Below are 16,129 nucleotides of genomic sequence, written 5' to 3'. Positions count from 1 at the left end.
TTGGAACTTGGTGTAAGTTGTTACTCCATAGTGATGTGTGACGTATAAACCACAGACCAAACATTAGACTGGCCAAACCCCCTGAATAAATTGTTGAACACGCCATTGACTTTACAGGTGTCACACTTCTCCCCGTAGAATATATATTGAAATAGCTTCAGTAGAGAGCTGATGACAATTGCTCTGCACTGCTAGAAATACTTACAAAATACTTACCTTTTTTTCTTTTCTCATCATAGGTCGGAGCTAACATGGTGGAATACTTGCAGCAGGCACAATCGCCTACCCATTTGTGCTGCTGCTCACAGAGCCTCTTGTTCTATGTATATATCACTCTCTCATAGCTGTCCCCCTCACCCGTTCTTAAAATGTAATTTTTTTGGACATAATTTGTTCATATGTGAAGGAAATGTTGTGAGTTGTTATATTTGTATGTTCTGGAAATGTAATATAAATATATTATATATAATAAATAAATATTTTATTGTTACATTGGTGTCATTGTAATATATTATTAATAATATTAGCATACAATAAAAATAAATAAATTATATATATATATATATGGTATATTGGCAACCCAACTTGTTGGGTTGAAATAACCCAGCCGTGTAGTAAATATGAACCCAGCGTTGGGTCATATGAACAACCCAATGTACAACCCAATTGTTGGGTTAAGAGAACCAACCCAACTTGTTGGGTTAAAATAACCCAACGCGAGGTTGGTCCTATATTTAACCAGCGTTGGGTTGGGAAACAACCCAGATTGGGTTGTTTTTAACCCAGCATTTTTAAGAGTGTAGTCATCCATTTTTTATGATTACCTTGTTCTCCATGCATGTGGATGCTTTTCTTTTCCTCAATGATAATAATTGAATCTTATCTATGAAATTATGTATTCATTTCAGCAAATTTCCTAATTACTATTTTTATCTATGAAGTTGTTTTAAAATGTACTTAATTTGAACATGAAACCCCCCACCGGGTGTTGCTGTTTTTAACAAATTATGTTAATAATTCCTTAAAATAGTTTTAAAAAGTATGATTTTGTAAATAAATGTCATGTAAATGTATATAAACTGGTAGATAAATGATAATGAGAATGACCTACTGTCATTACAATACCTAATTAACACACTTAATTAAAAGGCAATTCAAGTGTGTCCATTGAGTGACACAGTGGGTGTGTTAATGAAGCGATTATTAATCATTTATTAATCATTTATTAATCATATATTGTTATCATTGCTGCTATTTCGTTTATTAAAGGATATATTTAAATTGAAATGTTGAGAACAAGCCCCCCCCCCCTCACAAACCAACATAAAGGAGCACAGGACTCGACCCTCTACCCCCCCCCCCCCCCCCAACCCCATTCTGGCTAAATGGTGCAACTTGTAGCAATAAAAACCCAATTCTTTGACAAGAACCCACCTCCCTCCCCTCTCTGCCCCCCTGCTTGCTGGCACCACCTCCAGCCCGGCTGCCCCTCGCACCACGCGGCTCCTTTCTGGGGGGGAACAAAAAGCTTGACGAGAGGGGAACAAAAGTGCGCACATTTGCACTACTCGCTCTCATGTGGGAATATTAGGACGTCAATCTCCAGAAAGCCTGCGTCCCTTTTGTCTTTGCTGGGGACCCTGCACCCCCTCCTCTCCTGCCCCCCCGTCGGTCCAATGAGAGGCATTGTGCTGGACTACTTTCTTGAAACCAGCTTGCCCCCCCCCCCCTTTCAGCAGGTCCACTGGCATCGGGACAAAGAGGTCCCAAGTGGACCAGCACTTTATGTGACAATGACGTCCACAAAGTCAAGCAAACTTTGTCTTATTTATTAGAATAAAAGTGAAATCTCTCAGCAACACAAAAAAACTCATCGACAACTTAAAGGAGAAAGCAACATCAAAAAAGTGTTTCACATGGTGCGTCCGTTCTTCTTTGTCCTTCAATTGCAATGACGTCACCAAGCCCGGATCCCCTGCAGGGAGCCCTGGCAGGACGTCACGGGGCTGCCTTGGTGGTTTGGGGGCTGCTGAGAGCCGCCCAGCCCCCCCAAGTTCATGAAAGCGTTGGTGGTGCCGGAGGGTGGCAGCGGAGGGAGGCTGCTGTATGTGCAGGTGTAGGTGTTCTGGTAGGCCGGGCTGCCGTACGTGTAGGCCGGGTAACCTCCGTAGCCGTACGGGCTGCTCGCGTATGGAGCCGCGGTGGTCGCGTAGCCCTGCGCCCCACCGCCGAGACACGGCTTCCCGTCCCGCACCAGCACCGGCACGGCGACGCGTCTCGGTGGGGGAGGGCGGTGCTGCCCGGCCGTCTCCAGGGTCCTGTCCTGCCGCTGACGCTTGCACTTGTAGCGGCGGTTCTGGAACCAGATCTTTACCTGGTTGGACGTCAGCTTCAGGGCCGAGGCTAAATGCTCCCTTTCGGGGGCTGACAGGTAGCGTTGCTGCTTGAAGCGGCGCTCCAGCTCGAACACCTGAGCCTGGGAGAAGAGCACACGGGGTCGCCGCCGGCTGCGAGGCTTCTGTGCCGGCCGTTGAGCGTCGCCGTGGCCGCCCTCGGCTGCCTCCCCCCGGGACTCCAACACGAGCAGCCCTGGGAAGGAGGCATAGAAACACGGTCTTCGTATCATTGTTTCACTACTTAATGGACGTTCAAACATTACTTTATTCATCTTTCTAACTCATTTATTTTTGTTTATTATTGAAAACATGTATTTACCAATGGAACATATTGTTGATATTCTATTCATAAATCATTTCTCCCGTTATCTTTATCCTCTTAATATAAATCTTTAATCGTGGGCTTCTATCAGTAATACATTATATTACATTATATTATATCCTTCTGTGTAATATATCAATTAGGACATTTATTTATCTCTTAATTATTTTATTGCCAACTTGTGATTGTTATATTAGTGCTTAGAAAAGACTCAAATTTGAAGTACTGAGTCTTATTAATACTATGTACTATATTTATAAAAGGATTTTATTACTTTAATTGTACGTCTTAATAATAATTGTACGTAACTGTTGATTTCTGTTAATACTTGGGTTGTTTATATTGTTTATTTTTCTATATTGTGTATTCTTGTACTGCTTAACTGACTCTGTACTCTTGCTGCTGTGCAATACAAATTTCCCCACTGAGGGACGAATAAAGGCATATCTTAATCTTATTGCAAAAGAAAGCTGGAAGATTTCATCATCATAATAAAATAATATTGAAACAAATGCTGTTGCTGAACACCGAGATTTTAAAGTAATATTTTATATTAATTTATAATATTTCCAAATATATATTAATGTATATAATATAGTTTGCTGTACAATACAGTCAATTTAATATATATTTCTACTGATCTCACCATTTGTTGTTTTTTTTTATTTTTTGTTTTTTCATTTGTTTGATTTGTTGTTTTAGCACATTGGCATGTTATATTAATGTATCAGTTTTTATGATTATCTGATAAAAATTTTGATAATTTATGTTGTTTATTTGACGTTGTTTTGATGTGCTCTATGTGAGATTACAATGGCTGCAATTAAGATTATGTTTGGTTTTGAATGTAAATATAAATACTAATTTAGGTACTTTTTTATATTTCATACATTGCTATAATGTTTATTGTTTTATTTTGTCATTTTAGCGTGCAGGCCTTATAGAGACTCACTCCTGTCCTGCTCGTCCAAGTCTGGGGTCTCCACTTTGGACCCCCGCAGCCCGCCTCCGTGCGCGTACAAGTCCGTGGACAAGCCGCTGTCCCCACCGCGTTCTTCATCGTCCTCCTCGTCGTCCTCATCGCCCCCCCTGGCCAGCGCCCCGAGGTAGACCATGGGGTTGTCGTCGGCGTCCGAGAAGGACGGAGGGCTATCCCGGGCCAGCATGCAGGAGGGCGGCGGGCTGTGGTAATGCGTGTGTCGGGGTGAGACGGCCAGGTGAGTCCGCTGCTGCTGCTGGAGCTCCATGGAGGCCTGCTGCTGCTGCTGCTGCTCCAGCTTCAGGATGTCCTTAACGGAGAATGGCGTGGAGGTGAGCGGGCTCTGCAGCATCATGACGTCCAAGTCCTGCTCCTCGCCGCCGTGCACGAGGTGGAGCCCTCCGAGTAACATGCGCGCGTCTTGCTCCTTGTGCAAATGTAGGACCACCAGCACCTCCTCCTCCTTCGTCTTCCTGCCTGCCCTGTGGGGATTTGAGGTGCCTCTAAGCCCCCATCGTGGCCACCACAGCCGAGGTAGGAGTCCTGGCCCTGGTCCTGGTCCGCGCTGCTGCTCTCCTGTGGGACACTTCTGTGTGTGCCTCTGCCTGCTCCGTCTGTCAGGGAGGCGTGGAAGAGAAAAGTGGAAAAAAAAACTTTTGCGAAAAAAGGGGAGTGGGCGTGGAGTGACGTGCGCGCACGTGCATGCGTGCAGTTTGCCCCCCCCCCCTGCAACTACTGCGCGCTTTTACGCACACAGGAAGCAAGCAGTTCAAGTTCTCCGCGGTGAGTGTAAATATTTATATATATATACTATATATATATAAACTCTTCTTCTTCGTGTGTTTGTGTCCAACGTCATCTTTTGTTGTCCACGAGCATATCGCCCCCTCCAAAGTGCGCAGAAATCCCACCAATCTAAAGCGAACATTTCCTCTTTTAGCCATAAAGTGTAACTTCATTATTTGTCACCTCAACACAAAGACATATTTGTCCTTTTATTGGCCACTGCTTCCGGTTGTGGTGGACTGTAAACAGGAAGTACTTCATTCAATAATAATTATCTTTCTTTTTAAACACAAAACAAAATCCCAACCATAAGCGTAAAAAGCTAAAAAATAATAGTTCAAATCTTCTTAATAAATTGTATAATGTATTATATGTCATGCATATAGAGGTATACTACGTGAGAAGCCTTTATCCCACGGGGTTCTTTATCTGGACTGTTGTATTAATAACCACCCTGGGATGATAAGCAGACCCCCCCCCCAGAGGGAGCAATTAAAATTCCTCCAGGAAAAACGGAGTGTCTTTTTATAAAGCTGAAACTAATCTGCTTCTTTTTTTGTTTTCTTTTACAGTGACACCAATAAATCGATGGACCCCCACCCAAATAATCCCTTCCCTGAAGACCACCACAACCTCAAAAACAGGTATACATTTTTTTTTTGCGCAAAATTGTTTTGTTTTTGCACCAAATATTATTTAGAAAATGACAGGGGAGTCACTATGTTCTGAGGACAGGGGGGGCTTACACCAATGGAGATGCACTCAATGTAGTACACATAAAAAAAAATAATAATAATGAACAAGAACCTTCTTTTGCCCTATTATATGAAATTTGTCAGATATTTTAACATTAACAAGTTGATAACACTAACAAGTCGCTAACACTAAGAAGTTAACACCAACTAAAAAGTTGCTAACAATAATAAAATAAAAAAAAATTAAATTAGCTAACACCAAGTTACTAACAATTTTAAAAATCAGTAAAAATATCAAATTATTCAGGGGGTTTAAGAACATTTTAGGGGGGGTGAAGTCCGCCTAAAAATAAGCCCAATGACACTACTGTAAAATGAAATTATATTCTGAATATGTGGCTTGCTGAAGCAGGGTGTTTAATATATAATTATTAAACAAGCTAACAGCAATCCAACATAGGCCAGGAAAAATATTGCAACAATTTCTATTTTGCACTGTTGGCTCTCAAGGAGGTTGGAAGTAATGCAGAAAGAAGAAATGGGAGTGAGTCAAAAATGTTTAATCTTGGCAACAATGTGGATTGAATGTGATTTCATGTCAGGTATTCACACTGTCATCATCTCTTGATGACAAAAAAAAGCAAAAAAAAATGTTTTTTCTGAATGTGGTGGGATTGTTGAGCTGCATAAGCCAGGCTTCTCATATAGTATAGCGTGCTCTTGCCGCTGAGGTTGGACGCGCTCAGACAGTCTTTTGAAACTTCTTCAAAGACCCTGAGGGTATACAGAGCAAAAATGTCACCCGCCCTGAGCTGGAAGATCCCAATTGGCTGTCCGTCAAGACACAGGACCCAAATGAATTTGCTATACAGAGTGCAGTCAAATAACCATGAGGTGTCTTTTAAGAACAAAAAGGTCTTCCGAGGCCTCGTCTCCTTTAACGCCACAAAATGACCTCTTTGGAATTAGCAGGAGAGCACCTAATATGGGACATTTAAGGGGAAGACATCTTGGCAAGGTATTATCATTCTGACAAGGAGATCCCACATGAGATGTTTCCCATGCGGCACTGTGGAGGCAGGGGGCATCATGATCATTCAATGGAACAATATAGCTTCAGGTTGTGCAGAGGCGTCAAACGGCACATAGTTATGTGGAGATGTTGCGGGGGGTGGGGGCATCCCTCATGACTGAAGGCCCTGCATGGTCTGTGTGGTAACGGCTGTTTTTTCAACAGGACAACGCTGCTCTTCACAATGCCCACCTGACAAAGGACTACTTCCTGAGGAATAACTTTTGGACCATCCTGCGTGGTGACGAAAGTGGATCAAAGGTACACACACACACACACACACACACACACACACACACACACACAGTTGGGTTTACTAAAAGCACTTTGAATTGTCTTAATCCCAGCATCAAGGCTAATACTTCCTTTTGCTATTGGAGTCCAATGTGTGGCCTGAGAATTGACCTTAGTGTTTATTTTGTGTGACCTTCCTCACATGTACTGGTGCATGTTGGGAAAAAAATAATAGCGAAGCAGGTAACTCATTCCAATGTTCACCCACTGGTTTATAGTGTTGGTGTGGTACAGTCACGTGACTTATAGCTTACCCTGATGTATGTATTGCAATTTACTGACCAGATATGCAAATTGCATCTTTTACACCACTTTCAATGCAAAAACTACAGCAACACTTTTGCTATATAGCTAGCTTATGTAGACATAGATTCTTTGTTTTGTTCATTAGTTTTGCAATTGACAAATATAAATGCATTTTTGAGAAAATGAAAAGAAACTAATTTCGATTTTTGCAGTAGTTGTAATGTTTACTTGTGTGCTGCTGACAATAGGAAAGGTCACACCTCTTGTCTGCTGTCATTCTTGGAGGCGCCAGGCTGCTCTTCATGCTCGGATTAGCTCAGCGTGTGCGCGTGCACCAGAAGCAGAAACTAAAAGCAAAAACATAATAATAATAATAATAATAATACATACATACATAGATTTTTTTGTGGAATAAGACAGGACGCCATTGTGGAGTTCTTCGTGAACGAAATAATAATGTTTATAATAAAATATTTACATTGATTAAATTTATTTAATTGTATTTTATTAATAATTAGTGTTATAATAATATAATAATAATTGGATTATTGTAAATCTTTTCCCATTTAATTATGTCTAGGTCACTTCTATCCTCTCTTGTTAATTATATGCCATCTGATATTATTGTGTTTCATTATATTGTATTGTTCTTTTATCAAATATAATCTTTTTTGGGGATTTTGTGGCGGATAATTTCACATTTATTGTGAAAATGACAATAAAATAGTTAATAAATAAATGTTTTACTCAAAATACCCGCAACAAAGTGGAATTCAGTCTTGATTTCAGGAATTATAATTAGCAGAATCGAAAAAAAAAACATTCACATTAGAGCACGCGCCAGTACGTCATCAATACCCCAAATACTAACGTTTGTGCGCACGCGCGTCGTAAATGATGGCGTTAAACAAGATGAAGGTTCGAGTTGATTTGGCTCGGCGCTTCTGCTTCTCGTCACTCGTCACGCGCCACGCCACACGTCGCCTCCAATTTGTTTTACCCGCCACAGGAATGGATGATTTATGTGGGAAATTATTGTTTGTTTGTTTTTTGTCTTCCGCCTTTCCGCCACATTCCAACTTGCACGTGCGGCCTCTGTGCTTGTTGCTGTCTGTGTTTGGGTATCGATCCGAAACCGATACTCATAAAAACTCATAAAATGATACACAAAGTAGAAATGCTAAAATCAAAGGATATGAATACAAGATATTAAGTGGAAATCACGTGATAGACAGTCATAATTACGAGATAAAATTTCGAAACCACGCCATAAAAAAGTAGTAATTATGAGACCAAAAATAATATATAATTAGAGGTTGACATTATGAGATACAAACTGCGCATGTGCAAAGCGAAGAAGGCAGCACATCTCCTAATTTCAACGTTTTATCTCATAAATTGGCCTTTTTAAAAAAATCTCACAATGAATCATGACTTCATATCTGATCATTTCGAATTTTTATCTCACAATTATGATTTTTTATGTCACAATTTGACCTTTTTAATCTCATAGTATACGATTTATCTCAAAATTGGTTGACTTTTTATAAAATAATTTCGACTCTGTGTCATAATTATGACTCATATTTTAGACATTTATCTCATAATTTATAATTCCCTTCTTTTTAAAGTCTGGGTAGAAGTTTTGAGACTTAAGACGGACAGTTTTAAAAGGATTTGTTTTTTAACTTAAAAAAAAAACTTTTAAAAACACCTTAATTTTATTTTGAAACAGCTAAATATCTGTCTTAAATCGACTTTATTTTATTTATTTAATCTTTTTTCATTTTTGCTTCGGAAAAGCCTTTTCATGTTTTGAAAAGGCATATATAAATATTTTTCATTAAAAAAAGAATCCCCCAAAAATAAAATGTTATTTATGTCTTATTTATTCTATGTATTTGTTTATATTATATTTACATTACGTTGTATGTATAGCATGCATTATTTAATTCATTTTAACGTTATTTTATTGACTTTTTAAATGTTGTTTGTTTTTTCTCTTAATTTTTTAACTTACTGATATAAAATATCAAAATATGTTACTATCAAAATGTCACCCCACCACAAATAAAATGTTTATTCAATATGAAAAAAGTTTGAGAGGTTCAGCCAATCAAATTCTTACAATTGCTTTTGCAAAGTTGGACTTCTGTTCATGCTACAAAGTTTATTAAAACAAACAAAAAGAAAAAAGATATAAATACAATTCATCCTTTATTTTGAAGTCAATTGAATTTGGTGAACGTTTAAAAGAAAGACAACATTAGGTTTCAGACTTCAAAGCAGAACGAAAAACGAAAGTTGGCTTTTTCTTTTGCTTCTTTGCATGCTTGAAATTCATTTACATGTTCTTTTAGTGACTTCTTTTCGAGAACAAACAGCCTGGAGCTGAGGGTGTGCGTGTGAGCATGCGCATGCGCGTGCATGGCGGCGATTAAGTTTCCCGGGCGGCTGACGAGGTTGTAATGATCTGACATGACTTTGTAATGAGGCCGCTCCCTGAGCGGGGTGACAAGATGACAGGTCACGTGAGTGACAGGCAGTCATGTGACACCGTGAGGGCTCTGAAACACGACCGTCTCAGTCCCGTTCAACATACGTCCTTGGTGCACGTGATACGTGGAAATAAAGGTATACAATGCAGAAGCATTAGTTGCATCACAGCAACAAACCTTGTGATCAGTTATGCCATAGAAGTCTGTTTACAATCTTTGAAATGTGGTTTTGTAACATCATTAGAGCCCTCCATACATGAAATAGCACCCCTATAGTTACCTTTAGTAGATATAATCAGAGAAAATAAGAAATATTAGACATAAATAAGGTCACAGACTCGCATGTTAGCAGTTCTTCATATATTTTTTCTGGACATTTTACATCCTGTGTTGGCTAGTGTCTCATGAATATATCGTAATAGCAGCTTTAAATGGTTCCACACTTGTATTACCCAATATAGTAGACACAAAGAGTAAATAATGTAAATGAAACTCTTGTGTGTGTCACATTAAATGTGTTCCCTGGGGGGACCGGAGTGCCAGGTGGACAGGAAGTGACCTCAGAGGTTCAAACTTGAGCCCATGTTGTATGATTATTATTTCTTTGTTATTGATTATTATTGATTATGATTTCTTCATTATTGTGAGATACTTTAAGATTGCAAGAAGTGGACTTTTCTCACCGAACCATTAGTGACACCTAGTGGCCAACGTTCACAATTTTTATACTTTTTCTCTGTAGTTGCACTTTAGTTGCATTTAGTGAGTTCGTTTAACTTGAATACTTCATTTAGGCCCAGAAAAAGTACAATTTGCATAAATATTGTTATTTTTTACTAATAAAAGGCCGCATTCAACCATGAAAGTGCAATAATTACTGTGGAAAAGATGTGATAAAGTGATGCCGCTGTAGCGAGGGATGACTGTATAGGTGAATAAACGTATAATTAATATTAACTTCGACTGGTGGCCAGCCAATCACAGGGCACATATAGACAAACAACCATTCACACTCACATTCATACCTATGGACAATTTGGAGTCGCTAATTAACCTAGCATGTTTTTTGAATGTGGGAGGAAACCGGAGTACCCGAAGAAAACCCACGCATGCACGGGGAGAACACCACACAGAGATGGCCTAGGGTGGAATCGAACTCGGGTCTCCTAGCTGTGAGGTCTGCACGCTAACCACTCGACCGCCGTGCAGCCCGCATTTTCTCATTTTCTATGTAATTTTGTTAGCTTCCACATCCATCCGTTTTCTATGCCGCTTATCCTCATGAGGGTCGCGGGTATGCTGGAGCCTATCCCAGCTGTCAATCACAGGGCACATATAGACAAACAACCATTCACACTCACATTCATACCTATGGACAATTTGGAATGGCCAATTTTTAGAATGCTCCATCGGCCAGTGAAAAACACTTGCCGGCTGCGAATTGCCCCCGGGCCACACTTTGGGAGCCCCTGGTTTGGCTCATCTTAGTATAATGACTACGAGCATATGAATATATCCTGGCTTTATTTAGCTTAGCCTATTTATGCTTATATGTGAGTACAGTTTAGCTCATCTTATGCTAGCAAGAGTAGCTTAAAGTCATCATTCCCACTTTATTTGTCTTTTGACATGTGAAACAAGATCAGATGATACAATAGTGTTGACAATTGGACATCTGACCACACACACACATACCTTTAGGTGTGTGTGTGTGTGTGTGCACACGTATATACATGTTGTGTTTACTTTCGTGTGCATGTGTCTCCTTCTGGCGGCAGTTTGCCACTGACCTCGTTGACCTGCACTGGATTAGCAGCTCGTTTATCTGTGGAACGTCTAATCATGGATACACACACACACACTGCAGTGCCTTCCATTCACTTACCAAGATGCATGATGGGAGATTGCATTGAAGGAGTAACGTGTCATGTATAGACTTGTCTGTGTGCCTGCGACACAAGAATGTCAGGAAGTGTCCGCCACGCTGTTGTCAGCAGGCCTCCTGTATAAGCTTCTATTTTGTTTTTTAAAACATAGATAAATCAGGCTTCACTACGCGTCTTAAAACAAAGTCGTGCAGTCAGCGACAGACGAGCGAGATGTAAGTTTGATCGTTTTGTTTTTCTTTAGCGACTATGCTGACCTAGCATGATGTTGCTGTTAAGATGTGTGTGTAATGTTAGCATTTTAGCATCACACAGCTAAGCTAATGTTGCTCACACTGTTGTCCTATACTGTCCTTTTTATTTTGTAAGCGGGCTACAACGACCCAAAGTTATTCCTAGGTCATAAAATGTAGTATCATTTTACATTTTTCTTATTACTGGCCGCCTTTTTGCTTTTTTGTTTCCATTTTTTATTATTTGATAAACTTTTTTTTAACTTTTATATATGATTCAAGATGGGATATTTAATATTTTTGTCTGTTAGAGAAAAGAAATGTGCAACAAGTCTTGCACTTGCAGAACAGGCTTTGAAACGCTGGGAGAAAGAGAGAGAGACAGACAACATGTGTGATGAAGGAATTGTGTGTTTTTTTGTGGTTTTAGTTCCCAAGAGGATAGACTACGGTTATCTACAGTATGTTACATGCGCTATTCGGTACTGTTGAAGTAGCCGTGTACTATTCTGCACTGTTTAAGTAGCTATGTTTTATTTGATTAAAAAGTATTTCAAAGTATTTCAAATATCACATTTTATGACGCGCGTAGCTGCAGCTTGAATTACGTTGGAATTTACAGTAATTAAAAAATCACATACTCAAAGTACTCAAATACTCACGTCACTTGACAGCATTGTTGGATTAGCCCTCCCCCTTCTTTCTCTGCAACCAAACTACCTCCATTGCTTTGACTGATTGATGGATGAGCTTGTTTCCACCAATAGGAAGGTGGTGTCATGTTTCCTTTCCTTATAAACAAACATAATGTTATTGATCATAAGTCTGGTTTTACTTGGCGGATTTACACAATTTCAAAACTGGCACGCAGTGGGAATTCTGCACTTTTGCACGCCGTGCCGCATCCCCCCTCCAATACGAGGTTATCAACTCCCAAGGCTTTGGACACCCCCAACTTTGGTGCTGACCAGCGGTTACGAAATGAAAATACATTTGTCACGGTGAGTGACGTTCTCCTGCTGCCGGGGAGACGACCTTGAGGCCTGATGGTCTTCATCCGCTCAGCATCCAGCAGCTGCGGACGTGCGCTCCTCTGTTTACCGCTCAGCCCCCGCCATTCCCACTCGCTGCAGTCAGCAAACACGACAGGAATAAAGCGTCCAGTAAGGATGTTTGTTTACATGAGCTGGCTAACAGGTTGTCACTTGGCCACAACAGCCCGACTCCATCGCTCCGGAGCGCTGTTTACTTCCTGGAAGGTCACACGGCTTCACGGCGAAGGCATGCTTATCGCGTGGATCGTTAAGTAGTTGTGATTTAGGCCTATAAAAAAAAAAAAAAGAAAAGGAAACATCAGCCATCAATCCTCTTTTGGCGTCTCCCTGCGCTTGCTAGCTAGCTTGTGTATTTCCAGCCCGTCAGCCTCCTGGATGGATGTGAGCGCTCAAGTGGGGGGGTCGTCCATCATAAAGCGCATGGAGGCCATATGTAAACATACATGACAACACACGCTAGCACGTTTCCTTTCACATGAGCTGCAGCCGCTCCCTTTCCCTGTGACCCCTGCGTGACTTTTGGCAGCAGCTCGGCATCACAGCAGCACACCAAGAACACGGTTCGATCCCCAAGCGTGGATGAACACGCCATTTTGAACCGGTGCTCTTCATGCTCGACTTATGACGTTTTTTAATGGAACACCATCGCTGTCAAACGACAAAACATTACTTTTGTTTCGGGCAAGCGGCAATGGCAGTATGTGGGGGTTTGCTATGATATGCTGGCATAAATAGCGTCAATCATAAAAATATGTATATAAATAAAATATATAGCTCATCAGTTTACAAAAATGATTTTTAAATCATGCTGACTTTCCTTTATTGCAACAGTAACAACAATATCTATAGTTCTCTTCCCATCTAGTGTGGAAGTGGTATGTTTCTTTGTCCTTCCCCACTCCATTTTAAACAATGTTTTTTTATTGAACTTGTCAGCATGCTAATGCTTAAAGCCTTGGCCTTCTCTTGTGTCCCTGCAGTGATCCCGTAACCTGTGCATTACAGTAAAGCAATGCGGTGTAAACAAAATAATAGGAATGTAAAGGTGTGATTTCACGGCAACATAGCTCTGATAATGGTAAAAATTGTATTTATTGAGTCATAAACAGATTTTACATGCTCTAACTATGAAAATATTTCATTTATTAATCATGATAGAAGAATTCACTTGTCGGGTCTGGAACCAATTGATGTCAAATTCTGCAAATATCGCCCTCCAGTGGTAGGAACACAGAGTAGCTGTTCCCCCAGAAAATGTCTCTGAAAAAAACAAACAGGACCTGCCGAACGACAATTTTCTGCTAAATTATTATTAATAGTAATGATGTAATCTCATTATTAGTAGTAGTACTGAGGTGTTGTTGGTGTTTGGAGAAAAGAAGGAAAGCTAAAATAACACATCACTCCTCCTTTTGTCCAAGGTGTAGGCTTGATGACAGGACACACAAACACACACATTGACCCCAAACATGTACCCCCCTCCCTCCCTCACGGCCTCTGGTGGTGTTTGCTGATGTGTACACAGCAACACGGATCACTTCCTGCAGCCAGAGCTCATCCAGACACACATACACACACACACACAGAGAGTTGTTGCTGTATAAATCAGCTTGTTGACAGCTTGTTGTGTGCTGACTTGTGACAGGAGGAAGCAGACGTCGCTGACAAAGCACAGCCCATTAAGCGCCAATGGAGAGCACGGCCAATGGAGAGCACGGCCAATGGAGAGCACGGCCTCTGACGCTCGGCCTAATTGGTTTTATGGGACTCCTGGGACCCCCGACTACAATATTGAAACCAGTAGAGAGCATCTCATTGTTAGTTCGAGTGCAAGTGGGCACTTTAACCTGTGAGAAGACTACTGTAGGTAGGTTCCCTATTGGAGATCATCTGTTCGCCATCATAAATGCAATCAAATTTGGAAACAATTGATCCCCCAGTGAAGTAATGGATATTGGAATAATCTGTTCCTGGGTCAACCTGTGTCCAACTTCAAGTGTCCAACACTTGAAGTCCCACTTCAACACTCTGAAGCCTCATACAAGTGTAAAAAGAAGTGAAGCAATGTTAATAGTAAATTTAAAGTAGATACTGTGGAACTAATGAGTAGAGTAGTTATTGAGGAACAAAGGCACATCAATTTAGAGTAGTTACTGATAAAGTAATTACTAGGGCATGTGCAATTTGAGTAGTTATTGAGGAACTAATGAGTAGACTATTGAGGAACTAAGGAACATCCATCTTGAGTAGTTACTGAGGAACTAATGGGTGGAGTAGTTACTGAGGAACTAAGGCACATACATTGAAAGTAGTTACTGTGGAACGAATGAACTAATTAGTAGTTACTGAAGAACTAAGGCACATCAACTTAGAGTAGTTACTGGGTGGTTAATGAGTAGAGTAGTTACTGAGGAACAAAGGAATATACATTTAGAGTAGTTACTGAGGATCTAATGACTAGGGCATGTGCATTTTGAGTAGTTATTGAGTAACTCATAAGAAGAGTAGTTACTGGGGAACTAAGGCACATACATTTTAGTAGTTACTGAGGAACTAATGGGTAGAGTAGTTACTGGGGAAGTAAGGCACATACATTTTGAGTAGTTACTGAGGAACTAACAAGTAGACTATTTGCTACTGGGGAACTAAGGCACATACATCTTGAGTAGTTACTTAGGAACTAATGGGTAGAGTAGTTACTGAGGAACTAAGGCACATACATTGAAAGTAGTTACTGTGGAACGAATGAACTAATTATTAGTTACGGAGGAACTAAGGCACATAAACTTAGAGTAGTTACTGGGTGGTTAATGAGTAGAGTAGTTATCGAGGAACAACGGTATATACATTTAGAGTAGTTACTAAGGAACTAATGACTAGGGCATGTGAGTTACTGGGGAATTAATGAGTAGAATAGTTACCGGGGAACAAAAGCATATACATTTTGAGTAATTATTGAGGAACTAATGAGTAGAGTAGTTACTGGGGAACGAAGGCACATACATTGAAAGTAGTTACTGTGGAACGAATGAACTGAGGATTTACCGAGGAACTAAGGCACATCAATTCAGAGTAGTTACTGTTGAATTGATGAGTAGAGTAGTTACCGAGGAACAAAGGCATATACATTTTGCGTAGTTATTGAGGAACTAATGAGTAGAGTAGTTACTGAGGAACAAAGGCGCATTCATTTTGAGTAGTTACTGAGGAACTAATGGGTAGAGTACTTACTGAGGAACTAAGGCACATACATTTAAAGTTGTTACTGTGGAACAAATAAACGAATGAGTAGTTACTGAGGAATTAAGGCACATCAATTTAGAGTAGTCACTGAGGAACTAATAACTAGGGTATATGCATTTTGAATAGTTATTGAGGAACTAATGAGTAGAGTAGTTACTGGGGAACGAAGGCACATACATTTTGAGTAGTTACTGAGGAACTAATGAGTAGTTACTCAGGCACATAAACTATGAGTAATTATTATGAGTAACTATTGAGTATTGGTTAGGGTTATGTTCCTCATTAACTACTGTAATTGTATACCTCCATGTAAAGTGTTACCAAAACAACAAGGCTAAATGTAGCAGCTTCCCATCAGATCAGACATGTTTTATGTATCTAGTCTACGTGAATGGAAACATCAAAGGTTGCTATTAAGAAGCAT

General features: G+C 40.2%; 1 protein-coding gene and 1 long non-coding RNA gene across 2 annotated transcripts; one reads left to right on the top strand and one right to left on the bottom strand.

The window, feature by feature from the left end:
- Nucleotides 1–1,857: 1,857 nt before the first annotated feature.
- LOC131141530 (homeobox protein Nkx-2.5-like) lies at nt 1,858–4,067 on the bottom strand. Its single transcript, XM_058091604.2, has 2 exons — nt 3,671–4,067; nt 1,858–2,589 (listed from the first exon to the last, which is right to left on the bottom strand). Exons 1-2 carry the CDS (start codon nt 4,050–4,052, stop codon nt 1,958–1,960), a joined length of 1,014 nt encoding a protein of 337 aa, XP_057947587.2. The 5' UTR covers nt 4,053–4,067; the 3' UTR covers nt 1,858–1,957.
- A 987-nt stretch (nt 4,068–5,054) lies between these two features.
- On the top strand, nt 5,055–14,140 carry LOC131100413 (uncharacterized). Its single transcript, XR_013628064.1, has 3 exons — nt 5,055–5,127; nt 6,416–6,511; nt 14,108–14,140. It is a non-coding gene; the product is annotated as an uncharacterized LOC131100413 (long non-coding RNA).
- The last annotated feature ends 1,989 nt before the right edge of the window (nt 14,141–16,129 follow it).

This window comes from Doryrhamphus excisus, linkage group LG9, assembly GCF_037039965.1.
Source record: "Doryrhamphus excisus strain RoL-2023G ecotype Guam linkage group LG9, RoL_Dexc_Guam_v1.1, whole genome shotgun sequence".
NCBI classification, from domain to species: domain Eukaryota; kingdom Metazoa; phylum Chordata; class Actinopteri; order Syngnathiformes; family Syngnathidae; genus Doryrhamphus; species Doryrhamphus excisus.
The sequence above is the reverse complement of the archived record's forward strand: the minus strand, read 5'-3'. Positions and strand labels throughout refer to the sequence as shown.

Coding starts and splice junctions, on each gene's coding strand:
- LOC131141530 (XM_058091604.2), bottom strand. CDS start 4,052: ATGATGCTGCAGAGCCCGCTCACCTCCACGCCATTCTCCGTTAAGGAC. Junction 2,590..3,670: donor CTTGGACGAGCAGGACAGGA/GTGAGTCTCTAT, acceptor CCTCCTTCCCAG/GGCTGCTCGTGTTGGAGTCC.